The following is a 26,347-nucleotide window of genomic DNA, read 5'->3' as shown; positions in this document are numbered from 1 at the left end:
GACGAGAAACTGAGCGGAGATCCTCCAGAACCGGTGGACAACACCGGAGAGAGGGCGAGCGAGGGAGGGCGAGAGAGGGAGGGAGGGAGGAGGAGGGAGAGAGGGAGGGAGGGCGAAAGGGGGAGGGAGAGAGAGAGGGGGAGGGGGGGAGGAGGATCAATGGAGGATTGCTCTGAGTGGGAGTGGGGGAGGCTCCTCCCCCCCGAAAACATCCAAAGGAGAAGATTCGGCAGCTGAGGAGGAGGATGCTGTGTGTGTGTGTGTGTGTGTGTGTGTGTGTGTGTGTGTGTGTGTGTGTGTGTGTGTGTGGTCCTCTACAAGGTGGACAATCCAATGATTTATTTGATGTTTTTCCATTTTTAGGTGTTTGAAGCTCAGCACTTGAAAGCATCACTCAGCGAGTCTCGAGCTCCGTGTGTCTCTGCCGGGCTCCGTCCTCTACGTCTGTTATTTCATACGAGGTGTTTTTTTTTTTAGAAAATGAAAAAATGCTTCTGGACTCAGAGAGTTTAAATAAATGTGTTGAAGCCAAAACTGCTGACTGAATAATCTGAGAGAACTGACACGTGACACAAGTCGACTTTTCACTGGAGAATCTGCAAATGAAGCGTGTTATTCATAGTTACAGTTTGTGGATGTGAGTTCACAGTCTGTGCTTTTAAATCACTGCAGAAAAAACAAGATGGAAACACGTCGTTTCGATTGTAATGATGTGAGGAAGGTTTCAGTCTGATGTCTTCAGTCACACGCTTCATCGTTTCACATTCACAGACTCAGAAAGTGGATTTGCATCAACATACACACACGTTACAATCATGACACACGATGAATGTGGCAGAACTTCCAGAACCTCACAGGGCAGAGAAATGTCTGGACCTCACCTGTTCTGTGGTCGGTGGCCTCACTTCCCACCAGACTCCATCCACACCGACACCGATCGGCTCTCCGTCCCGCTGACATCTGGTGAGGACGAGGTCTCTCTGCGTGTCGGCTGCCTCCGTCCATCACCTGAACTGTGGTTTAATATAAATAAGCTCCAGGTTCAGTTGGTTAAATGTTCCTTTTCTTTAGACGTGTGAGTGGTATCAACTTTTTAATGTGTTTAATATTTGTTTATGACCGGATACGTGCAGAATTAAAGACATAAAGAGATCGTGGCTGAAAGACAACGAGACGACAGTTGAAGAACTTTTCCCTGATCATTTACAGCTTCATGACAACAGCTTTTACTCATTCAAACATGAGGCTGCTGTTTCTTGCACTTTACTGTGGTGTCATTAAAAACACCATCTAAAAATATGAGTTATTTTAAACACGTCATTGAAGAAATGTGCTTCTTCATTTGTCTTCTGAACTCCAATCACCTGATTATTGGAGGTAGATTTCCTTTCTTATCTTCCTTTGTGCTGGGAGAAGTCTGTTTGTTCTCATCTCTCTGAATTATAGATCGTAACAGGACGGGCTGACAAACAAACCTCAGAGGGACAAACAGCCTCGGGTCGGGTCGGGCGGGTCCAGGCTGTGAAAACACCTTCAGACTCTGAGCCGTCATCACGATCTGCTGCAGCTCAGAGAGACACGCCGGCACCACGACGTGTTCGTGTTGACGACACAAAACACAACGTCTCCAACAAACAGCCTCCGTCCGTCAGCGCCACGTCTGAAGCTGCTGGTGTTTCTGTCAGTGCCGTCTCCTCTGCAGGGAGGCGCTCGCTTCAGACAAATACAAGAATCTCCCGGAGTAGGGAAGATGTTGAATCACATGACGTTTAATATTTAATCGGGGAATCTTTTAAAGCTTGTTTTTAACATTTTCTAACATCTTGGGGACGCGTTGCCTCAGAGAAGTGACGGTGCTGGTCCTCTTCTGTCTGTTTCCACACTGATGGAGTAAAGATGGTTTGAACTGACAACTGCTCATTCATCAGTTTGTTTAGTGAAGCTTCAGGCCTCGAAGGTGTGACTGAGTCTAATTAAAATAGTGTCACAGGATCATTTGTTGCTCATTACAAGAAAATTGGACCCGAAAATAAAGTCAAACATCATCAGCGTATCTCGCAGCCCGGATGTCGTCTCCTTAGGACCTGACCAAAGATACGTACTGGGGATGCAACAATCAACGTTAAAGTTTGATTAAATAATGATTACTTATCAAGAGACACAGCGTCGTGTCTCTCATGTGAAACTTTCACTGGTTTTCACTGAGCTGAAGTTCAGAGACAGGAAGCAGAAGGCTGGATTGGAAAGTTTGATCCTCTCGATCCATCTGATGAACGGCTCGTACGAACAGGAGGAAACTTTAGCAGCTGATGTTTTAACTGAGCTGTGAACTTTCCGTCAGCTCTGACCCTCTGTGGTCACTCATTTACATCACCAATGAAGCCAATCACACTAAAGGTCTGGTCATTAAGATGTATTTAATCTGTGATCATCATATAAAATGATGTGAGGAGTGTTAGCGGTGCTGCACTGAGCCCTGGTGACGTCTCTTTAGTTTCATGCCGTCACCACTCCTCACTGTTTCACTGTTTCACTGTTTCACTTCAGAGTTTATTTCCGTCTGCGTCTGCTTTATCTTGGAAAACTCTTTCCCTTGAGTTTTGCCCGTCCCTGCAGCACCAGTCTGTAATTAGACGTGTTGACATTCACTTGTTTCTCATTATTTTTGCAGGAGTGTTTTCCTGGCTGAGACTTCCTGTGAGAGTCTCAGGTGACTGACAGAAAACACACAGCGGCTCCGACATGAAAACACTCGACTCTGGAAGAAGGAAATGAGGATAAAACCAAAAAAAAGAAAACTTCCCGCTTCATGTGACGAATTCAAGTTTCTTTGTCAGTCTTTGAACGGCAGCGAGCGGCTTCTGCAGAAGACGGAGAGCAAACTGATATTTTTAGCTGAAGGTTGCAGAAAAGAGGAAACCTGCACTGGTTTAAAACACTGGGATTATCATTAAAACGAGCAGTTCATCCAAAAAATGAAAACTCAGTCATCCCCTCATGCTGACTGAACATTTGTGGAGCTTCGCAGCAAAACAGAGTTACAGCATTCTGCTAAACACCTGAAGCAGCTGGAGACTTTTTAAAACGGATAAACAACCAAAAAAGCATCAAATGTCTCCATACAGCTCGTCTGCTGTAGTCCAAGTCCCCAGAAGATCCCAAACTGATCTGAGAAGATGTTACTTAAACCCTTTTTAAGCTGCTAAGCTAAAAGCTAACACCCCGTCTGAAGTGGGTGCACGAGCTCGACCGCACGTCAAGGGTGTAACTAACATCTTTGCAAATACTTTATGGAAGTCAGGGCTTCAGGAGACTTGGATTACACCAGACGAGCTGTATGGAGCCATTTTATGTTTTCTTTTTCTTGTTTTATGTTTTTAAAGGTGTAACTTGTGTGTCACTGTGCTCAGTGGACATCAGTCAACCAGCCTCACAGTGAAGACGTGTGGACAGCAGACCGGGACTGAACTCTGAGAGTGACGGAGGTCAGTGTGAAGACAGAGGACACAGTACAGAGGTGATTTACAGCAGCTCTGACCAGGACTATGACTCCGGGGACGAGAAGACACGACAGGAGAGGACAGAGAGAGACAGAGAGAGAGAGAGAGAGAGAGTCGGACATCATCCGACGGTGGACGGTTGTATTTTTCTGTTTAGAAGGAAAATAGGAGTCAAAATATTTCCTTTCTTCACATTTAGAGAGATTATTTTGTTGACTTGTCAGACTCAGTAGTGAACCGGCTGCGTTTACATCTCCAGCTATCAGACTATCACCTCTGAGCCACAGAGTGCTGTAGCTGGTTAGCGTGCTGGAGGATGATGACTGAATTTTTCAGTTTTGTGTGAACTGTCCCTTTAAATAAGCAGATGCATGTTGTCTCGTTGCAGATTAAATGCATTTTATTTGTCCTTCATATAAAGGTCAGAAGGTGAAGAGTAAATAAGTAAGTGTGTCTCCAGTGTGAAGCCGTTGATCTGCTCTGCTGAGCGGGACATAAACTCCTGATTCATTTGTTAATTAGAGCTGAATAATAAGATCGTTTTCTTAATGACTCTCTATTAGAGACGTTACTGCTGATAAACAGGCGGCTCACAGAGAGAGAATGAGAAGCTGCAGCTTGTTTGTCTTTCTGTTCAGTTTCTCTGAGTTTCATCTCCTGTGAGTCCTGGTGAAGTAATCACACACACACGTCACTGAGAATATCACTTTGCAGTTGTGTGTTTACCTGATAGCAGCTGTTTTGTCGCTGTCCAGAGACAGATGGCTTTAATTTCAGGATGTTTCCCAGCATCCTCGGCTCTGCAGCTTATTAACCGGCGCTGCCTACAGCTGTAACGAGCACACACACCAAACATAAAAGAAGAGCATCTGCAAGCTTCAGCAAGTTACAACTGCAGAAAACCTTGTTAACAGCTGAAGGAGGTTTTAACAAAGAGCTGATGAAGTAAAAAAAGAAACAAGAGTTTCTTTCCTTCAGCTGCTGGAAGTTCACATCTTCTCACTGAGATCCTGTGTTGAGTCGCACTGAGACGTTTAAACTCTGCAGCTGCCATCAGCACGTCAACACTCAGGTTTGTGACTGTTACGTCAGTCTGAAGTCCAAAGAGTCCAATTATCTGACAGCAGGAGTCTGATCACCTCCAGCTCTGATCAGGTAGTCAGACACTGAGCCTGGACCGCCATCTGGTGGAGGAGCAGAGAATTAACATTAAGAATCAAATGTTACATTTTATAGATTAAAGTAGTGAACAGTGAAAGATATTAAGATGAGCTCCACTTTAACAACATTAAAGATAAAATACGGAGCATTTCTGTGTTAAAAAGTCTAAAAACAACGGGACCTGTAATATATTCTGTTGAGTTGTGTACTTACATGATCTCACGATGTTCAAACCAGAGAAATCCACAAGTTTAAAGGTCATCGGTGTTTCATCTGGTCTGTGACCTCCAGGAGTCAGAGAGCGAGGAAGGAAGTCGCACAATCCCACACTACGTACGTCTTTACTTCTGTTTGGATTGAGGGACCCCGAGTGGCAGAAATATCATCCTGTGCCTTTAAATTACTGCGACTGCATGTCAATATATTAGTAACAGTACTCCAATAATTTATAGACATATGAAACACTCTGGGGCCATTTTCAATTAATTTGAGTACATTTTGCTGCTGCAGGACTTTTACTTGTAATTGAGTACTTCTTCATTGTGTTACTTTTACTTAAAGCAACATTATGTAACTTTCTACTTTAAACTAACAGCGTCAGGATCTTGTTGGTGGTTCAGTGTCTCTGCTCTATGTAACTTCAGGATCGCAGCGTTATAGACGCTTGTTTTTCGTATCTGATGATCGACTTTATATGTAACTTAGACACAAATAATTTGCCTGGGCTTTGGTCCGAGCACACCTTTACACACCTGGGATTTTTTTATATACGACAGTGGTGTTGCACTCAGAAACTATGGGGGGGGGGGGGGAATGTAGATTTCCATGATGTCACTTTAATTGTCTTCAAAGGAGGTTTAACGTTCAGTTTCTCTCGACCGTCCTTTAATGCTGAATAATCCAACAGTCCTCCAGCGTGCTTTAATAGACACTAGCAACATTAACTGCAAAATGTGCTAACGCTAAGTTCAACAGGCTAACCTGCAAAATAAACAATGATCTGAAGTCATAATAAAAGTTCAGGTCTTAGTACTGACTCATCTGTGAGCTTGAGTTTTAAAGCACATCCTGTTTGTTACGCTGCCGACTCTCGTTGAGGAAACAGAAGGAAAACGGTTAGCGCAAAAATATAAGAAGACCCAACAAACAACTGTTGTTTGTACGTTCTGCATGTTTGTGTTGACGTCGGCAGGTAAACCGGTAGTTACTGGATGTAACTTCAGTTCTCTGAGTAAGTGTTACGCCCTCTAACTGCATGTTGTCACGGCTGCGGTCAAACACATTAAATTTAATATGATAAAACAGTGATGAGGACGGCAGCGACAGCTCCAGGACCAGCGGGGACAAAAAACATCAAATACAAAACTGTTCATAAAGTGTTTTTAATGTAAATCTCTACAGTGTCATCAGATCCTGTTGTGAAGGTTTTTAAATCTCGACTCTGAGCAGTAAATTACAGTTTACATTTCATTTGTCTTTGTTGTTTATTAATAGAAACAGATTATATTCAGGTGTTGATTATGTTAGAAGATAATTACATTCTATCTGATTTAATTCATCTCCACAGAAGACAGGTTAGAAGACAGAAGACAATTTTGTGTTTTTTTTATAAATAAGTACGAAACATCGACAGGATTTCTGTTATCGGACATGCAGTCAGTCAGTCGGTCGATCAGCTGGCCAGCCTGTCGTTCAGGTAGCTGGAGGTCTTGGCGTCCTGCAGCAGCGATTTGGAGACGTCATACAGGTTCTGCTGGTAGGCCAGCCTGTAGCGGCTGTACACATCATCGCAGTGCGTCAGCAGGCGCTTCACGTTGGGAGCGGTGCTGCTGGGAGCGCCGTCCAGCCTGAAACACACACACACACACACACACACACACACACACACACACACACACACAGGTGAGATGAGATCAAACTCTTTCAGGATGTTCACTGACGGCGCCGCTGCTTCACACTTACTTTTTGAAGATGTCCTCGAACAGGCTGGAGGTCAGCGGGCGGTGGCGTTTGAGCTCCTCCAGGTAAACAAAGTCTCCCTTCAGGATCACCTTCTGGTACAAGATCTCTGCCCAGTCTGGACTGTGGCTGTACGCCTCCGACACCACAAACACCTGCCAGACACAGAGCACTGACGTCATCAGTCATGTTCTGAATCATTAATGTCAGAACCTCACAGAACCTGTTGGTTCCAAGTTTTAATTCTCATGTTTTTGTTGCTGTGTGTGGCTTTGTCTCAGAAAACTGCTCATTAATATTAAGAGAGTCTTTAGCCACGTTAGCAACACACTGCTAAACCTAAAGTATGTTAACTACTGTGTGTCCGTCACCACGTGAACTGACCTGATAGCATCGTGGCAGCGACGTGACGGCGTTCAGCAGCTCTGCAGGTCGCAGGTTGATGACGCGCAGGTCCGATCCCTGGTTCAGGAAGTGCAGCTGAAGAGCGACAAGCTTAGCTGTCCGAACACAACGACTCGCCTGACGCACGCACGAGTCCTGGAAACACACACGCACACACACACACACACACACACACACACACACACACACACACACACACACATATAATATAATAAGCTAGCTGCTAACAAGTAGGCGGAGGTGGAGAGAAAACTACACCGGGAGAATCACAGATCCAGATTCTGACAGAACCTGAAAGCTCATCTCAAATAGTTTTCTTTCTTTAGACTCGATGGTTCACGTACCTTGGAGAAGCTCTCTGCAGCGTCCTTCAGCAGACCCAACACTTTGACCAGTGAACTCTTCAGCTCAGGAGTCACCACTGTTCAGAGAGAAGTCACAGACTCAGGCTCAGAAACATCATCTACAGCGTGGCTGAATGAGAGGACGTGCTTTGACTGTCAGGCTGCTTCTCGTGCTCACCCCAGGCCTGAGACTCGATGATCTTCAGCTGTGTTCTGGCAGCCATCTCGTGGTTCTCTCCGATCTCCCGCCTCATGCTGAAACACAGCGCCACCATGTTGTGTTTCTCGCTGTCTGCAGGGAGGCAGCGCTTCAAGTAATCCAGCAGAGCCGTCTTCAGGCTGGAGCTCTGCGACAGGAAGGAGATCAGGTTTAATGTGGAGGCAGCGCGGGCGGTGACGGAGCGAAGACACGTTGTCCTACTGTAACGTTCAGGTGAGTTCAAACGGTGAGAAAACTGGATCCTCCTGAACCTTATTTAACGTTTACAATACAACACTTTTCTGTTTTTCACAACAACTTGTTAAAAACTGACACTTCAGTCGAAGCTTCTTTGCAGAATAAGTTAAAGAGTTTCTAATACTCTTATAGATTCACATGTGATGACATCATCCACAGGAGACAAGATACAGTGAATATTATCACCGAGGAAGAAGGAAGAAGAGCCTCAGTGACGTCAGCAGAGCTTTCTGAGAGGCTGGCAGATGTTCTCTGAAGCGCTCGGAGCGGCTAAACACAAAAGACGCTGGACGCTGCGTGTTATATCCTATTTGTGTGTGTGTGCGTGTCCGTGTGTGGGTGTGTGTGTGCGCGTGTCCACCTGTCCTCTGTCTGTGTCCACTTTCTTCCTAAGCAGCATCTCGAAGCGATGGTTCTGATGCAGCAGGTCGAAGACGTATGTCATCTCATTATACCTGCCGATACCTGTCAGCAGACGCACCTGCACGCACACACACACACACACACACACACACACACACACACACACACACACACAGAAAAGAAGAAAAGCTTTTAGCATCATTGAGCTGATGTCACATCTCTGATGAATTACAGGCTGTGCGATATGAAGACAAACATCTTGTGACGACAGAAAAAGGTCCATCAGCGGGTTTGGGTTCGTCCGGCACTGAACACATATCACAGCCCTGTCACACTGTCAGACATCACGTGGATGTTCGTCCTCTGCAGAGGATTCAGAGTCTGAGGCGAACGACTGCGACCTTTCAGTGGGCGGACCAGGGGGCGGGTCAGTGGGCGGATCAGGGGCGGGGCTTACCAGCAGGCTGTAGTGCTCTCCTGGAGCGAGGTAGGTGTGGCTGAGGTGACGGGCGGCCTGGAGCACTCTGACAATCCCCTCCATGTTACAGGTGAGACTGAAGCAGTCATGAGCCACGACCAGCAGCTCTACGACTGCAGGAGAGAGAAGGACGGACGCTTTGGTCATGACAGGAAATGACTTCACGTGTTGTTTGTTTGTTGGTTTGTCAGCAGCATCAGACGAACACCACTGAATGGACTTCCACCAAACTTGGATGGAGGAAGGGACTTCATTAACTTTTGGTGCTGATTTTACTTTCTTAAACATTGTGAGTGGGGCGGAGGTATGCACTCTACTGAGTGTCATTATAGTTCCCTGAGAATCCAAGAAAATGTCGAAAAATGCCTGAACTCACAATGTCATGTGGTTTCATCACACCTGCCCACATCTGTCACATGTAGTCATATAATCCATTATTAATAAATCCTGGTGTGTGTGTGTGTGTGTGTGTGTGTGTGTGTGTGTGTGTGTGTGTGTGTGTCGTACTGCAGCTCAGGTCTCGCAGTGGGACAGTGTTGAGGTTCTCCAGCAGTTTGACTCCCACCAGGTTCGGATCGTCACACAGTTTGATGAGCTGGACCAGCGCGTCGCGGCCCTCCGACGGCCTGAAGACCTGCCTCTCTGCTGAAACACACACACGCATGCACACACGCATGCACACACACATGCACACACACACACACACACAGACACACACGCACGCACGCACGCACACACACACGCACACACACACACACACACACACACACACACACACACTTATTATCTGAACTGAATAACTGATGTCAGCTTTTAATCAGGGAACACGTCGTTTTCTCTCCAGTGTGCTGTAGAAGTTCTGGTGCTGTATCATTATAAAAGTATTTTTATTTACCATTTTGTTTGTTGTTATAGTAACAAGTAAACAACATTGACCAGTGCCACAGCATTTATAGCCTACTCATCAAAACCCGTGCAGACTGCAGCGGTCCTGATCTCACCAGGCTGCAGCTCCTGGGCCGAGGCCAGCAGCGCCTGGGCCACGGCGGAGGAGACCAGCTCGGCCACAGCGTCTGCAGAGAGACCCTGAGCCTTGATGAAGGCCTGAGCCTTCCTGAAGCGCTCCGGCTGGTCCGACAGCAGCAGCTTCTCCAGCACCGAGCGAGGTTCCTCCCCGCAGATCTGACTGAAGGAGCACTGCAGCTCCTGGCCGGGACAGACGGACAGAAAACATTCAGACCTGTAGTACTGACGGCGCTGACTATGTGCAGTAGGTGGTGGACCGGCTGGTACCTTGGAGAGCTGGTACAGGCTGAGGACTTGTTTGCAGTAGTTGTTGCCATGGCGACACTGATCCACCAGCCTCTGGAGCTGGACGGCGACCTCGTCGTCGGGGAGGGGGAGCATCACGAAGGACAACAGGCTGCTGATGGAGGGAGCTGGAGGAGACGCAGAGAGAAAAATGTGTTTTATTTCTGATCTGTCCTCTAAACTGGTGACTGTGTTTTAACTTTTCATATAATTCTGAAGTGTTTAATAAACTACTGAGATGCTGCCGTTAACATCAGAGTCATAACACATATATGAGAGAGCAGCAGTGGTTTAAATCGTCGTGCAGCTTAAATGTTAAAATGGAGTAAAATGATTCCTCCTGATGATGCAAGGAGAGTTTAGACTGAACACTCTGCAGGATGTTGTGATGTGAGCAGACGTATATAAACTGCAGCTCACAGCTGGTGATGCCCGTCCTTGGCGGAGCCTCTGCTTCCTCTTCCTGTGGTTCAGGGCTCAGCTCTCCGGAGGCCAGACCTCGGCAGCGCAGCACCACCCACATGTCCGGGTGATGCAGGGAGAAATACCGGCAGACCCGGCTGGCTTCATGAATACTTCCTTCATCCAGTAACTGACCGATCAGCGCCGTCAGAGTGCTCCTCTCCTCTGGACTCAGCTCTGAGTGGATATTCAGCTCCTCCTGATCCCCAGAGGGCCCCGGGAGTCCCTCCACACTGAGACAGCCCTCTGTGTTCAGGCCTGATATGTTGGAGAAGGAGAACTCCTTCATGAGCACTTCGTAGGTGTTCATTTCAGGTGTGATGGCGGGCGGCAGGTTGAAAACGCTCTCCTTCTCCATGGCGACGGTGAGGACGCGTCGTTGGACGCGGCTGATCCACAGCTTTTTCTCCAGGCTCTCCAGTTTGTCCACGGGAGCCGGGCTGAGCAGGGCGAGCCAGTGAGCGGCGAGGCAGAGCAGCAGGCAGCGCTCCTGGACGTCCAGCAGCTCGACCTGAGCCTCCGCAGCCCCGGGGGAGCCCGCGCTGCCAGCTTCAGCCTGCGACAGGAAGAAGTGAGAGGCTGATTCTGGATCAGTGCCGTCGGCCTTCAGCTGCTCGTGACATCTCCTCCAGAAACTGACTCGCGTCTCCAACCTTCTCCACTGACGCTTGGACTTCTGGGAGTTTACTTCCTGGAGAAGCTGCATGGACGACAGAAACACCTGCCTCGTAAAACATCATGAAACTAACGCGAGATGATTTAATGACCAACACGGGCCGAAGGTAACAAAAGTGAGTGTAAAACGTGAAGATAACTGTTGATGTGCGCCGCGTGGCGGATCAGACCTGGCTGAGCAGCAGGCGGTGGACAGACAGGCCGGCCAGCTGGGCCACCTGCCGGGCCTGGCTGTAGCGCCCCCTGGCCTGCAGAGCGTCCACTGCAGCCTGGAACTCCTCCTGCTGGACGGAGGGAGAACTGCACTGCAGCAGCCTGGGAGACAGGCTGACCTCTGACCCCTGCAGCAACTGACTGAGCTGACTGAGCTTCCTGAAGTCTGGACCTACACACACACACACACACACACACACACACAAGAAGTTAAACAGTGTGTGTCCAGCTGGTAATCAAACCTGTAACGATATTAATTAATAATCCCTGTCGCCTCCTGAGCTGCATCTGACGGACTGCGACGGTCTGAGTTCGGTACACGATGTGACGGACTCTCCGGTCTCACCGTTGGATTTGAGGAGCTTGTCGACGTCGGCCAGGAGCTGCAGCAGCCGGTGGAGGTCGTACTGGGAGGAGCAGCGCTGCAGCATAGTGAGGAGCAGCACCGACGCCTGGCTCTCCACCCACTGCAGGGGGAGTCCACTGGAGGGCGCTGGGCCGCCGTTTCTCAGCTGCATCAGTGAGTGAATAAGTTATAAGTGAGAACTTTTTTCTTACAAAGGATCCAGTTTCACTTTTAAGGAAAGATTCAATGAAGAGTTTCATCACTTGGAAGCTTTGAATCAACTCCAGCTCTCCATCCATCCAGTGAAACACAAACTTTCAATGAATTTTGAGAGAATCTGCAAAAAGCAAAAGCAAGTTTCCTCACAGCTATGAGCGTCCTCTGGAAGTCCAGCAGCTTTTCTTTGGCCTCAGAGAAGTTCCTGTAGTCACAACACAACTCAAACATCCTCAACACCAACACCAGAGGACAGTCCTGAGAGACAAAGACAGAAAGAAGGTTATCTGGATCAGTTAATCAGGCGGAGTCGTCTCGTTCTGATGAAGAGCTGTTTTTATCTGTTGATTGTTGCACTAAATCGACCAAAACAACCAAGATTTTACGTTTGACCTTAAAACATCCAGACCTGACGAACCCCACTGTCTCTGATCACGTAACATCTCAGTGTTTTTACCTGCTGGAAGAGCTCGAAGCCTCGTAGGAGGGGCCTGACGTGGCCCCGCCCCAGCAGCGTCCTCCAGATGATTGACAGGTCGTGCAGGGTCCACTCGTGGTGCTGGGCGGCCTCCACCAGGTGGGAGGTGGCTTCACCATAAGTGACGTCATCGACGGAGGTCAGCACCCACACACACAGGCACGGCAGCAGCTCCGCCCCCTGTCAATCAAACAGGTTTCGACTGTGTTTAAGTCTCCAGAAAGAAATTTAATATTTACTGTCAGAACTCATTTTACTTAATTATTGTTGAATAATGTTCATTCAACAAGCCTCCGCAGCCTGAGACGTGCATCCACGTAGACTTTATGCATCTCCACAAACACAATATATCCTGATCATTAACGTTCCTACATGCAGCAAGTTCATCCAAAGAATATGAAGTAAATAATCTCCATATGTCCTCAGTGGGCAGCTCGTCCCGTCCTCTGGTGATAGAAAGCGTTTTGAGGTCTCAGGGTCGTTTCTCTCGTCGAGCTCGGAGTTGTTTACACTTCTGCTTCTGTTGATGAGCTGATATTTGGCCCGGAGGTATTTTACCTGCAGCTGTAAATGTTTGGCACTGAAGTTTCCCTTCACTGATGTTTTTAATCACGTCTCATCTGAATGATTTGATTCAGTCTCTCTCATAACTCTGCTCACAAACGACCGTCTTCCAGCTCGACACAGAGGACCTTTGACCTCTTCGTGGTGTTTAACAGTAGCAGTGATCACAAGGTGGATTTTGTGTGGTTACCTGTTGACAGGCGGCCATTACAGCCAGCGTTGGGCAGCGTTGCACCAGCGCCTCCTGCAGCAGGTACCTGCAGGGCGCCGCCTCCTCCTGGCTCTGCAGGAGGACCTGGAACAGCTCCGTGTGGTGCTCCGGGCTCCCAGGGACCTCCTCTGTGCTCAGAGACGCTGGCTGCTCCTCGCAGCTCCTCCTCTGACTGTACACCTGCAGGTCCTGGAAGGCCAGACTCAGGTGGGCCTGCAGGGCGGGGCCAAACTGAGCTGCCAATGACCTCACCTGGAGGAAGAACCAAATATGGTCATAGGAAGGAGTTGGACATGACAGAAACGACATTACAGTAGAAATAACATCCATAACTACCAAAAAGACACACAAAACGACTACACAGAGACACAAAACAACTATGAGGAGACTGTTTCTCTGTGTCTGGTTCTGCGTCCAGGGGCCCGTTGACCTGTAACACACCCATGGTCGCAGAGGTGTGTGCTCACCTGCTGGGCCGGGAAGTTGTGCAGTTGGACAAACAACAGGAAGTGGATGAACTGTCCGTCTGCAGCGCAGTGGGCGGGGTAAACCGAGCTGAGCCTCAGACCGTGCAGCTGACAGAACTGAACCGGCAACGCCCACTCCTGAGCCGCCTCGTACGACGACCTGACACACACACACACACACACACACACACACACACACACGCAGATTGGCGACTATCACACAACTGATTTTTCTGATGGAAATGTTCATTAAACTGACAGCGAGTCAGCTGATCAGGAGCTGATCAGAAAACACGGAGGCTTCTGACTAAAATAAGATGAAACACACATAAAACCAGATAAATGAGACGGATTTAAATGAAGGTTTCTAACACATCAGACCAGGTGAGATAAATTAGACCAGGTGAGATAAAACTCATGCACAGCTGTGATATATTTTTTCTACATGAAGACCTCCTGCTTCTTTACACATGTTCAAATGTTAGCGTGCCCCCGAAGACGTATGACGACGTCGCGAGATTTCCTCCGGTCAGACAAAACGTTTGTCCGGTTCTTCTGACAGCACGTCAACACAGTTACCTGCTGACGCCCTTCTGCTCCAGGTTGTCTGTCACTGCAGTTTCCAGGAAGCCAATCAGCTCCTCCGCTGCTCCAGGCTCCGCCTCCGCCAGCTTCACAGCTTTAGACACTGAAGAGACAAATCAGTGTGTTAACCCAGTGTGTGTGGGTGCTGTGTCAGAGCAGTGTGTGTGTGTGGTGTGTACCCAGTGTGTGTGGATGCTGTGTCAGAGCAGTGTGTGTGTGTGGTGTGTACCCAGTGTGTGTGGATGCTGTGTCAGAGCAGTGTGTGTGTGTGGTGTGTACCCAGTGTGTGTGGGTGCTGTGTCAGAGCAGTGTGTGTGTGTGGTGTGTACCCAGTGTGTGTGGGTGCTGTGTCAGAGCGGTGTGTGTGTGTGTGTGTACCCAGTGTGTGTGGATGCTGTGTCAGAGCGGGGTGTGTGTGGTGCTGGTTCTGGTGCTGCAGGATGATGTTCATGGCTCTGATGTCGACCCTCAGCTTCAGGCTGCAGGCTCCCAGCAGCTCACAGAAACAAACGGCCGCAGACGCCACAGACGGCACGTTGAAACACTGCAGGGCCAACCTGTACACCTGCTGCCAGGCCTGCTGCAGCCTGCACACACACACACACACACACACACACACACACACACACACACACACACACACACACACACACACACACACACACACACACATTAGTTTTCTCTTCTCTCTGTGGGCTGAGCAGCTGTATTAAAGTGTGTCATACTCACATCAGTGTGACGTCACTGCAGCCGCTCAGCTGCTGGACGAGGAAGGTGGCGTATGCAAAGGATGGTCGGCCATGACGGAGGTAAAACAGGAAGTCCAGGTTCTCCACCAGAGCGAACCTGCTGACCAGGTGAGGGCTGGAGAAGTGAGGCAGCTCTGACGTTTCTGTGGAGGACAACCCCGATCAGATTAAACTAATGTTAGCATGTTAGGATGCTCACAATGGTGAAGCTAACATGATGTTTAATTTTCTGATGTTCAGTTTGTGATCTCGGGCCCCTGAAGACTTGATCACACCAGACGAGCTCTCTGCAGATACTTCAGCTGTGAACTTTCCCTCTAAAGCTGGTGGTCAGAGCTCACCGGTGGAGTTGAGGGTGTTTGCTGCCTGCCAGCTGAACAGCCTCGATGGGTCCAGAGGATGGAGCGACTGGAAAAAAAACACCAAGTCATTAATACGTTCAACTTTCCTACACGTGCACACGATCTGCTGCAACAAGCTGAGCTGTGACTGTCAGAGGTCTCATTCAGGAGAGCAGGAGAAGACCACGGCTGACAGGTGTGAACGTACCTGCAGGAGGTGGTAGACGGAGACGTCGGAGGACGGGCTGTTTCCTCGGGGCCCAGCAGGGAACAGGGCGGCCCTCAGTTTGGGGTGGGGGGCCAGAGCCATCTTCAGGAGCTGGGGGTCGACCGTCCTATCCGACCTGCCCGACCTCTCACCCTGAACCACCTGTTCACAGGAAGCACACGGGAGGTTTTCAGTCTTACGCTCCTCAACGACCAGAAGCTGACATGACAACACGTCCAGCTGATAAATATCTGACTTGATGTCGACTGTATCGGGTTAAACATGCGTCCAGCGCTGATTCGGACTGATTTCAGCACCTCTTATCCTCGGACACTGACGACCTAACATCTAACATTAGCTTAGTGCTCGTCTCTGACTGGATGCATTAAAACTCACATCTTTATGGTTGGATATTAACTGATGCATGTTTGTCCCCCGGTGTGGCGTTGACATCATCACACTGAGTGTGTGTGGTTGTTTGAGCGACGCATAAATTATTCCCTTTTTTTTATTATCGTCCAAACACAGTAAGTCGCAGCAAAGCGTCTGTGTTTCTGATTCCCAACACAGTCTGCAGGCTTCATCAAATCAATTCATCATTAAACTAAAAAAAACATTTTGAATGAATCATATAATCCTAAAAGCAACGTATTCAAGTTGGTCGTGTTCACCTGGTCGATGCCTCCGGGGGCGAACATCATGGCCGCCAGAGCCAGCAGGCTGTGTCCCTCTAACAGGAGGCTGCTGAGAGACGCCTGGCTGCCCGGCAACAGAACCTGAGCACTGGTTAAACTGGCCTGGAAGACCAGTCCTGGATCTGGAAGAGCAGACGGACGACAGAGAGACGGTGAACATCTGTGACTCTGCTGCTTCTCAGCGGCTCAGAGTCGACCAGCTCTGGAGGAGTAAACACTCAGTTAATCACTTCAACTATTAAATGTTAAAAATAATAAGTGACGAGTCCGAGGAGGCGTCTTCAAATATCTGATGTTTGTTTGTTCGACCTGCAGCTGAAATCCAAACGTATTCAACTTACAATGAGAAACAACTCATGAAGAGAGAAAGACCTCCGTGATCGTCAGTTATCAGAAATCCTGTTCTGTCTCATCTAAACATCCAGAAGTCCAAAGAGTCGACTCTGATACCACCTCAACTACTTTCATGGTACAGCGGAGGAAAAAGAGAGAACTGTGATTCAGCTTGTGGGCTTCATCAGGGTCATACAGAGCCGGAGAACCGGTCCTGCAGCAGTCTGGTACCTGACAGATCTCTGGTGATCTCCTGGATCTTCACCAGCATCTCAAACCAGGGCTGGCTCTCAGACAGGCTCCGATTGGTCAGGAGGGGACAGTTTCTGGGTGTCAACCTGTGAAGGACGGACACAGATTCATTAAAGAACAAACTGATGTTTCAGGTGCAACAGAAGTATTAATGATCCACGTCATCGTGTCAACACACACCTGTAGTGCTCCAGGTAGGTGTAGAGCAGGTACTGCAGGCTGTGGTCCAGGCAGAAGGTGATGAAGAGGCTGTGGAGGTCCAGGCCGAGGGGGGAGCGGTACTGAGGGACGGGTGGAGATGAAGCCATCGCCCCTCCACCCTGAGCCAACCTCCACAGCAGCTGCTGCAGGTCTGCCAGCTCCTCCGGGATGAACAGACCTCTCCTGAGGACACAACAGAACCAATCAGGAAGTCACCTCAAAGCCGTTTGTGATGTGATGTGTGCACATTTAGTGCACGTCCTTATCGTACAGTATTCATTGAAAGTTTTTTTCATAATAAATATTGGATTATTAAATATCGGGGCTGCTGTAAGAGAGCAGAACCACAGCGTTGGCGGCTCGCAGCAGCAGAACCTCCACACTTCCTGTGTTTACTGAGCGGCGCTGTGCTCGTAGTTAAATACATGTTTCAGAATAAACAACATCACATGACGATGCTCAAGAAGATTATTATTGTGTTCATGTGGTGGTGAACAGTGCTGCTGTACCGGGCCAGCAGGTCCAGGATGTTCTCCCTCATGTAGGTGCTGCAGGCCGTGTTGTTGTTGACCAGCTCTGGGGTTAACTCAGGCCACCGGGGGGCGCTGCTGCTCTCCTTCTGCCAGTTGATCCAGTCGACCACCCGGCGCCGATCGTGCAGGGCGGTCAGGTAACGCCACAACACCGCTGAGTCACAGGAGCTCAACTCTGATGAACCAGAAACACGTTAGTTTGATTTGATCGGACTCTGAGGAGCCGCTGCAGGCGCTGAGAGGACCGCTGGACTTTACCTGTGTGTCCCAGTCTGGACAGGAGGACGGCGGTCTGGCAGCTCTGGTCCCAGTTCTTCACCCAGTCCAGTCGGAGGTTCCTCCAGAGCCCCCCCTCCTCCTCGGACCTCGTCTGTCCCGCCAGCTGCACCAGAACCTCCTCACCGCCAGCCTCCCTACGGGCCATCTGAACCACACTGTGCAGAGTGAGCAAGGACAGACGAGACGGACTCGACCTCAATTACAAAAGGTGTGAACAGAGAACAGAGTTCACCGGAGAGAAGACGCTCCGATGAGGTTCAGAGGAGATGAAGACGAGAAGGGCAGCAGGAAAATAAGAAGACTGAGGTGGAACGTTGCTATGGTAACTGAGTTATGAGTATATAAAGTAAGTTTCTGTTCATGTGTGTTGGCGCTGTGCTCGTGCTGCTGCTGTCAGGGTCAGGTCCGTTTGTTGTTGAGAAAAAACAGAACTGAAATTCATTTTAACACAGAAAGCGTTGAGCAGACTGACGGCTCAGCGCCGGCGGCTCTTCACCACATCAAACCACGTTTCAGATGACGGGTGGCTTTTATTGTGAAAGAAAAGGGAAACATATATTCTTTTATAACCACAGAGACACAACAGTCGGCAGAGGAGTCGGCTGTGTGTGCAGTGTGGAACCAGATGAGGTTGTATTGATTATTGATTGATTGACAACCTCTGTGTTGTGTTTCTGATGAAGAAGCTGATCAAAAACTGTTTGCTTCCTTCAGCGTTTTTGGGGCCTGTAGCATTAAACCACACCTGCTGTTACCATGGTAACTACAGGCTGAAGTCTTAACGACCGTAACCACAACGATGCTAACTGATAGCCGGCAAACAAACGTGAAGCAACGTCTTAGTTTAACTGGTGGCTTCGCTAAAAGGGCGATGTTATGATGGTTTAAGATGATTAATTATTCCAAATATTAGTTCACTAATACAGAATCATTAAACTCAGATGTGACGAGTAAAGCAGCTGTGCAGCCTCTTTACCTGTGCTGTGCGCTGTCTGCAGGGCAGCGGGCGGCAGGAAGTGATCCCAACTTCTCCATCTGCTTTATGAACGCCACGCTCTGCATCTGCTCCTCCGGGAAACAGCTCCGCCCCGACAGCTCCTCCACCTGATCAGTCAACCAATCAGAGGCCGCATATAAATTGTAAAGGTGTACAAAGAGATGATATAAACATGGCTGTCAGTGACAACACACGACTGCAAACAGGCTAAAATAATTCAAAAATTAATAATTAAAAATTAAAAATTAAAAATTCACTGTAAACTCACCACAAACTCCCGGAGGTCCTTGTCGTCGGTGTAGAGGCAGATACTGTGCAGCTGCTTCGTCACACTGAAACCCTGAAAACACAAAATGACTTCAGGTTTATTTTCAAAGTTTCAGTGATCAGACATGTGCGAGCCGACACTTTCAGCTGTTCAGCAGAACGCTGCAACTCTGTTTTACTGTGAAGCTCCAGAAATGTTTTGTGGACTACGAGACTTCACCTGACTTTCATCAGCAGGGAGGGAGGAGATGATGACTGAACTTTTATTTTTGGGTGAACTGCTTCTTTAAGCACATAGCTGGATTGAGACACAGTGAATCAATCTGTGAGTTTTCGAGGTGCTGGTAGGCACATTTTTAAACTTTGGACGGAGCCAGGCTAGCTGTTTTCCCTGCCTCCAGTCTGAATGCTAAGCTAAGCTAACCACGTCAGGACTCCAGACATGAACACAGACATGAGATGGTATCCATCTGACTCTCAGAAGGAAAGTTAAGAGTATTTCCTTAAATGTTGGAATACTCCTTTAGCGTGTACCTTTTAACATGTTAGCATATCAAAGTTAGCATGTTAGCACGTGCGGCTGCTAACTGTCTGACTGAGTCTGACCATGTTGGTGAGGAGTGTGTTGGCGGTCTGCAGGTCTCGGCGCTGCAGGCAGCAGAAGACCTGCCGCAGACCCTCCATCCTCAGGGCCGGCAGCCGCTGCTCCGGACAGCTCCGCCTCCGCAGGACGGCTTGAGCTCTGGGGATCTGATTGGTCAGGATGGACTGACGGACCACTCCCTGCAGGGCACATACACATATACACACATGAAGGGACATTTTTCTCTGTCCTCGTCCCTGAAGACAAAAATAAAACAACAATAATAATAACACTAATAAAAGTTCTGCCAGGAGACGTCACCTCCGCCTGCAGCTGCTCCCACTCGTCTCTCTGAGCCTCCTCCTGAGCAGGATCAGCAGAACTGGTGCTGGAGGTGTCGCCCCCTGCAGGCCAGGGGAACCTCTTCATGTAGGTCCTCAGGTCAGCGAGGTAACGGTCGAGAACGTCCACGCAGCTCCGCACGTCTGCATCCTCGTCTGTGGACACAACAGAGAGCGAGGGAGTTTCAACCTGAGCCAATCATCTCCAGCTGTGGACAGACGTGTGTGTGTGTGTGTGTGCGTGTCTGTCTGTGTGTGTGTGCTGTCTTACGGTGTGTGTTGGACAGGACCGAGCGGATCTGCGTGCTGACGAAGTTCATGGTGATGTTGAGCAGCTGTTCAGAGAACTGTCGGCTCTGAGCTTCACTGTTCGAGTCTCTGACAGCCGAACACAGCAGGTCCAACGCAGGACACAACTCCTGCACACCTGCGCACACACACACACACACACAGCTTTATATACAACAATGTGCATGAAACTGGAAGGATTAGTGAACAACATTTCAAATGAAGGACAACAAGTCGAGCAGCAGCATCTGTAACTGTTTCAAAGCTTAAATAACTGTGATCCAATAAACATGAATGAAGCTTGTGTGCGTACTGTCTGTCAGGCTCAGCCCGGACGCTGCTGGCTGGTCGGCCGCAGGGTTCAGGAGGTCTTCTTTACTCTTCAGGTAGAAATCCACCGTGTCCAGCTGACGGTTCTTTAGTCCGGCCTGCAGAACAAACAGCAGAGAGACGGTGTTGATCCAAACATCGTCTACAGCTCATCCAGATACGTTCCTAACAGTCTCCTCTGAACTAGAAGGGATCTGAGACGAGCCAGGAAAGGTGAGCGTGCCTCGTACCTGTAGGGCGTGGATGGGGATGGAGCAGCGCCCCCAGCTGTTCAGGTGACACACTGCGTCGACCGTTGCTGCGCTGCCGAACAACATCAACCTGCTGAGCAAGTCCTGCTGGGACACTGAGAACAGGACCTGGAACAGGCCGGCCTCTGCAGACAGACAGACAGACGGACAGACAGACAGGAAGACAGACAGACAGACAGGAAGACAGGAAGACAGACAGACAGGCAGACAGACAGACAGACAGGCAGACAGACAGACGGACGGACGGACGGACAGACAGACAGACAGACAGACAGACAGACAGACAGACAGGCAGACAGACAGACGGACAGACAGACAGACAGACAGACGGACAGACAGACAGACAGACGTGTGAATATAATGGCAGATTTTCTTTCTCTGTGTTGGTGAACTGATTGAAACTGTGTTGGCTGCATTAGAAAACAAAATAAAAGCCTGCAGGGATCAGAATGATTTTCAGAGACTGCAGATCATCGTAACGTCTGACTACAGTTTATATTTCTACACAGTGTGACGACCGAGCCAAGCTTTGCTTTGCTTTGCTTTGTTTTGCTTTGTTGGATCTAATTTTTGTATTTCAGTCCAAACTTCACTGCAGAGATCTGAAGAATCAGATCACCAGTTTTGCCAAATAATTCTGGAGCCGAAACAAAAGGACAAATTAAAATGAACACAACGTGTCTTCTGTAAATTGAAGGTTTGTTTGGAGCTGTTGAGTCACGACGTCGCCGGACCTCCATGAGCTTAGTTGATATTAATTCCCGACAGGAATCCAAAACACAGAACTAAGAAAATGTTTTCTTCTTCTTCTCTTTCACAGTAACAAAACTCCGGTGGTCGACTTACTCTTCAGCAGCAGTCGGTGCTGTCTCTCTCCACAGCGCTGGACCGGAGCGGCCTCGCCCTCCGCCTGGTGGTAACTCACACTCCCAGACTCTAAATCCCACAAGGCCACTGTGGTCTGTCTGTTGCCAGGGGAAACGAAGGTCATCTGGGCGGAGAACTCAGACACAGTGAGCAGAGACGGAGAGGACGACTCGGGGACGGAGAAAGAAACAGTCGCCCCGCCGTGAGGCGCTCTGCTGTGGGCCGAGGAAGGAGCCTGGTGGGACTCCGGGTGGGGGAGTGAGGAGGACCAGGAGGAGGAGGAGGAGGAGGAGGAGGGGGGAGCTGCAGCCTGCTGGGCTCTGCTGTACATGGAGGCCAGACGAGCCTCCCAGGAGCTGGATCAGAGGTCAAGAAGAAGAAGAAGGTGAACAAAAGTTCTGGAGCGATGAACGTTCTGAAGTCATGCTGAATTTCTACCATCAATCTGTTCATCTGAAATAATTAAGTGTAGTGTATATAAGAAGATTATTTTTATTACTCAATAATCAATAAGAGAGACTATAACATGTAAAACACCAGAGTGGCATCTTTAAAATTCAGTTTAAAACCCTGAGAGACAGAAACACATCAGATCCTCACATCTGAGCAGCTGGATCCTGTGAACATTTGACATTTTTTGCTTGAGAAATTATTCAAACTTTTATTAAATCATTAAAAATAGTTGTCAACAACAGCAAATTGTTGTATCAACTCAGATTAAGTTTGATTGAGGAGGCACACGTCTCTTTAAAAAGCCTTTATGTATTTATTGACGTTTGTTTTAAAGGTCCAACTCGACCGTGTCTGTTCTCTTCAGATTTAGAAATAAAAACCACTCTGTATCGTCTTTAACACTTATCTGTACCGGTCAGTACTGAAGGTCGATCCGAGGGCGACCAGGCTGCAGTTGGAGCTCGACAGGCTGTCCTGGTCTCTCGGGTGCTCGGGCCGGAGAGCGGGCCGTGAGGGGGGAACGGCACACAGCAGGTGGTCCGGATACATCCTGCAGGACAGACACAGCACTCTGAAGTGTGTTTGGTTTCATCTCTGAGTCAATCTCTGTCTGATTAACTTGCATATGAGTCACAGTGGGCTCCTGTTTGTCGAGTGGGCTGATCTGATGAGAGTCTGCAGTCAGTTTGATATTCCTCCGGATTTGACAGAAAAGACAAACAGACAGCTGAGACGTCTCGCCTCAATCATGACTGCTCAGCGGGCAGTTAAACCCACATTAATCTCTTGTGCAGTGCCATTGTTTTAATGTGCTTTCTGCTCGTATCCCGGCGGTGAGAGGCAGCGCTGAGAGGCAGCGTGTTTGTGCTGCTGAGATGGATTTTTAACAGGCGACGACATCTTTTGAGACAAAAACAGAAAAAATGAGCAGAAAAGGGAAACGCTGACCTGAAGTAGTGGTTGAGGTCGACGGCGATGGCGGTGTGAGACTGAGTGAGCGCCACAGCTGTACTGAGATCAGCTGACACCTGGAGGAGGCAGAAGGAGGAAGAGGAGGAGAAGGAGGAAGAGGGGGAGGAGTTGAGGTCGTCGTCCACCAGGCCGGAGCTCAGGTACGCAGGGAGGTCGATGCTGGCCAGCAGACTGCCATCAGAGACGTTATACACAGCTGGAGGTCAGTTAAAGACGGTGCTTTAAATCTTTACTCACTCGCTCGCAGCCTCTGAACACTGAGGAGTCCAGGACGTGAGGCTGAAGCTCAGGACACTAACTGACTCTGAGTTTAGATCATGTGTCAGACGACTGTTTCCAAGGTCTGCTTTATTAGTTTCATCACACGTAGCTTAGTTTGATTAAAGGACGCTCATGTCTCATTAAAGGAGCAGTCTGTAGTTTAGGAGAAGAAATGTTAATGAGCAGAGAAAGATCCTCATTGGCTGATTAACAAACTAAATAATCAAACTCTCTTTGTCTTCATGACTGAATAAACTGAATAAACAAACTGACCTTAAAGGACGACGCAGTTTATATTGTGTTACTTTGTTTATATGTGGCGGACCCTGCCACCTTTCTAGCTTCAGACAGTGTTTGAATTTCTTCTACAAAGTTACATAACGCCCCTTTAAGAGAAAACATAGCAGCAGCTGTATTTGTGTCGTGTGTCGGTGACAGGTCGTGTTCAGCGAGACGCTGCAGTCAGTCGAGGATACATGTGAGTCCAGAGGAGCTGAGGACGAACAGGCTGTCTCTGCAGACACAGTGGTGGACAGCAGAGCGTCCGTCTCCGTCGGTCGGCTGGATGTTGCAGCAGGACGACGTCTGAGGCTCCTCCTCCGTCTGCTGCCACTGCAGCTGCAGCAGCCAATCACAGTTGAGCAGCACGCAGCAGCGGCCAGCAGCGAATGACAGCACACGCACCGACTGCAGCTCACACACACCTGAAAACACAGACACAAGCTGCAGGATTATAATATTCATTAATAACGACACGAGTCTGAAGCTCTTCGGTCAGTTGCAGCGTCAGACTGTGGCTGCACATGATGACGATGGCGGGCTGCTGCTGCTGCTGGTACTCACCCGGGTCCTGCTCTCTGACGGCCTGCAGCAGGCGCTCTGCAGGACATTCACAGACACGGCGCAGAGAGATGGAGGCTGATCGCTCTGCCTCCACCTCCAGCAGCTTCAGGTCACCCTGAGCTCCAACAGCCAGCAGTCTGAAGCTGATGAAGCTGCTGATGCTGCGGCTGTGGACGACCACCTCCTCCCAGGAGAAGCTGGAGACAAGAGGAAAAGATGGAGGCGCTCTGTAATCATCAGTGTCAGTGCATGCTGAGTTAAAGGCAACATGCACTGAGTCAAATCTGCAGAAGCTCTGAGGGGCAGGTGCTGATCCATTTAGTCTGATCTTCATCATTGTCTCTCCTGTGTTTATGACTCGTGCCCTGGTGGGATAATCTGAGTTACTAAGAAATAAGTTCCTTTTTTTCCCCCCTGATTTTTTGTTTTTGTTTGTTTGTTTACATGTTTTCAGATATAAATACATGTTTTAAACTAAAGAAACATCATCCTGCAGAACAAACAATAAATGTAATTCACTCACTCTAATTTCCTCCAGATCTCAAGTCATAAACACAGAAGACAACATCATTTAGATGTGATCACCAGACAACAGACATAAACAGTCTCACTGTCCCCTCAGGGCTTCCGTACAATCCCCCGAGCATCAGGTCCACTGAGCATCAGGTCCACTGAACATCAGGTCCACTGAGCATCAGTACCGTGTCTTTAGTTTCAGGACTTTGATTTCTGACTGAATCAATATATTAATTTCACACATTCAAACAGATTGTTTGTGTCATTTCCATGAGTTCAGGTTAATTTATGTTAAAACACGACGTGTTATACGAGCAGGAAGTCCTGCTCCAGACTACAGACAAAGTTCTGCAGTGGGCTCCTCCTGTCGGACTCACTCTGTGTACCCGTCCTCTTCAGCCGGAGGAGCGTCTCTGTCCGCCGGGTCCCACACCACCAGCCGGCCCCGGGGCCCCAGACATCCGAGCAGGGAGCCTCCAGGAGCCAGCTGGGCTCTCTGGATGTCCGCTACCGGTCCACAGTGCTGGTTCTCCGGGATGACGCACACCTCAGTGGAGCTGCTCTCCAGCCGCTGGGCCGCCTCCAACATGTTCACAGGTCCAGAGGAGAGGTTCCGATCAGCCTGTGAGCCCAGCAGACATCTCACCAGAACACAACCAGAACCGACGACAGCCACAGAACCAGGAGCTGTCAGGTCAACACAGGCTGAGTCCGCTGGTCACATGACGCGTCCGCCCTGTCAGCTGACCCAATCTGACCAATAGAAGAAGAGAACAGGAGGCGACCAGGACACTTAATGGAAAGACGATGTTGGTGAGATCAAACTTCATGAGCAACATTTCTGACACGAGAAGAAATAAAGAGATGAGATCTGAGCGCGATGAGGAAAATAATGTTCACGCGCTGAGTCATGATTTAAAATCAGATTATGAGATGAAAAGAGAAAGAAAAGTCAAAATCAGGAGATTTTAAACAGTAAACATGAGATTAATCATAATTAAGAGACAAAAAGTAAAAGTTTTAAGATGCATAAATCATAATTATTACGAGATATGAGACTTTTAATATTATTATTAAATAATAATATTATTTAAACTTTTAACTCTCAATTTAAAGGGTCACTACATTACAGAGACGTTTATGATGTCATTTCTGTCTAAAAACATTTTATAGATTTAAATTATTATTTATAATTTGTATTATTGTATTTATTTCATTGGTTTAGTTACTTATTTCATCTCGTGCTTCAGCTTCCTTTAATTACTCCTGTATGTTGTCCTCAGTCTTTCCTGCGTTTGTTCTCACAACTGTTCATCGTTTATAATTTAATCTGATCAGTTCATGTCTGGTGTCAAATTTTCAGAGTAAGAAACGTTGAGCTCCACGATTCAGTAAAACAAATCAACTCAATAAATTATAATATACCAAACTTTAGTACATTATATTATAAAGTCATATAAAACACCAAAGATCTATTTAAAAAGAGTAAAAATGAAATAAGGAAACACGTGTTTGTTTGTCTTCATACAAAATAATATTTTAGATAAAAGAAATGTAAGATAGTTGTTATGTATTCAAAATAAAATACTTCT

At 48.3% G+C, this 26,347-nt stretch overlaps 1 protein-coding gene across 3 annotated transcripts; it reads right to left on the bottom strand.

Moving 5' to 3' along the window:
* Positions 1-6,027: 6,027 nt before the first annotated feature.
* On the bottom strand, positions 6,028-25,469 carry spg11 (SPG11 vesicle trafficking associated, spatacsin). 3 transcript variants are annotated; one of them, XM_084363886.1, is made up of 41 exons: positions 25,133-25,469; positions 24,240-24,436; positions 23,873-24,100; positions 23,112-23,331; positions 22,576-22,713; positions 21,690-22,066; positions 20,823-20,968; positions 20,576-20,690; positions 20,246-20,401; positions 19,955-20,130; positions 19,657-19,833; positions 19,052-19,123; positions 18,763-18,890; positions 17,766-17,941; positions 17,484-17,682; positions 16,954-17,157; positions 16,753-16,859; positions 16,165-16,310; positions 15,494-15,655; positions 15,286-15,352; positions 14,925-15,087; positions 14,620-14,782; positions 14,525-14,543; positions 14,190-14,298; positions 13,611-13,770; positions 13,123-13,395; positions 12,348-12,548; positions 12,041-12,148; positions 11,675-11,840; positions 11,286-11,500; positions 10,399-11,140; positions 9,961-10,106; positions 9,669-9,873; positions 9,175-9,312; positions 8,647-8,780; positions 8,188-8,307; positions 7,548-7,716; positions 7,370-7,446; positions 7,005-7,160; positions 6,624-6,775; positions 6,028-6,508 (listed from the first exon to the last, which is right to left on the bottom strand). In XM_084363886.1, the coding sequence occupies exons 1-41, from the start codon at positions 25,342-25,344 to the stop codon at positions 6,334-6,336; spliced, it is 7,194 nt and encodes a 2,397-aa protein (XP_084220012.1). In that variant the 5' UTR covers positions 25,345-25,469; the 3' UTR covers positions 6,028-6,333. The 3 variants fall into 3 exon arrangements, with proteins under 3 accessions (XP_084220012.1, XP_084220010.1, XP_084220011.1); XM_084363884.1 differs by lacking the exon at positions 14,525-14,543 and having other exon boundaries at positions 14,574-14,782; XM_084363885.1 differs by lacking the exon at positions 14,525-14,543 and having other exon boundaries at positions 9,175-9,309; positions 14,574-14,782.
* Between the last annotated feature and the right edge of the window lie 878 nt (positions 25,470-26,347).

The sequence above is a fragment of the Pagrus pagrus genome (assembly GCF_965226575.1).
Source record: "Pagrus pagrus genome assembly, chromosome: 10".
Taxonomy (NCBI): domain Eukaryota; kingdom Metazoa; phylum Chordata; class Actinopteri; order Spariformes; family Sparidae; genus Pagrus; species Pagrus pagrus.
The sequence above is the reverse complement of the archived record's forward strand: the minus strand, read 5'-3'. Positions and strand labels throughout refer to the sequence as shown.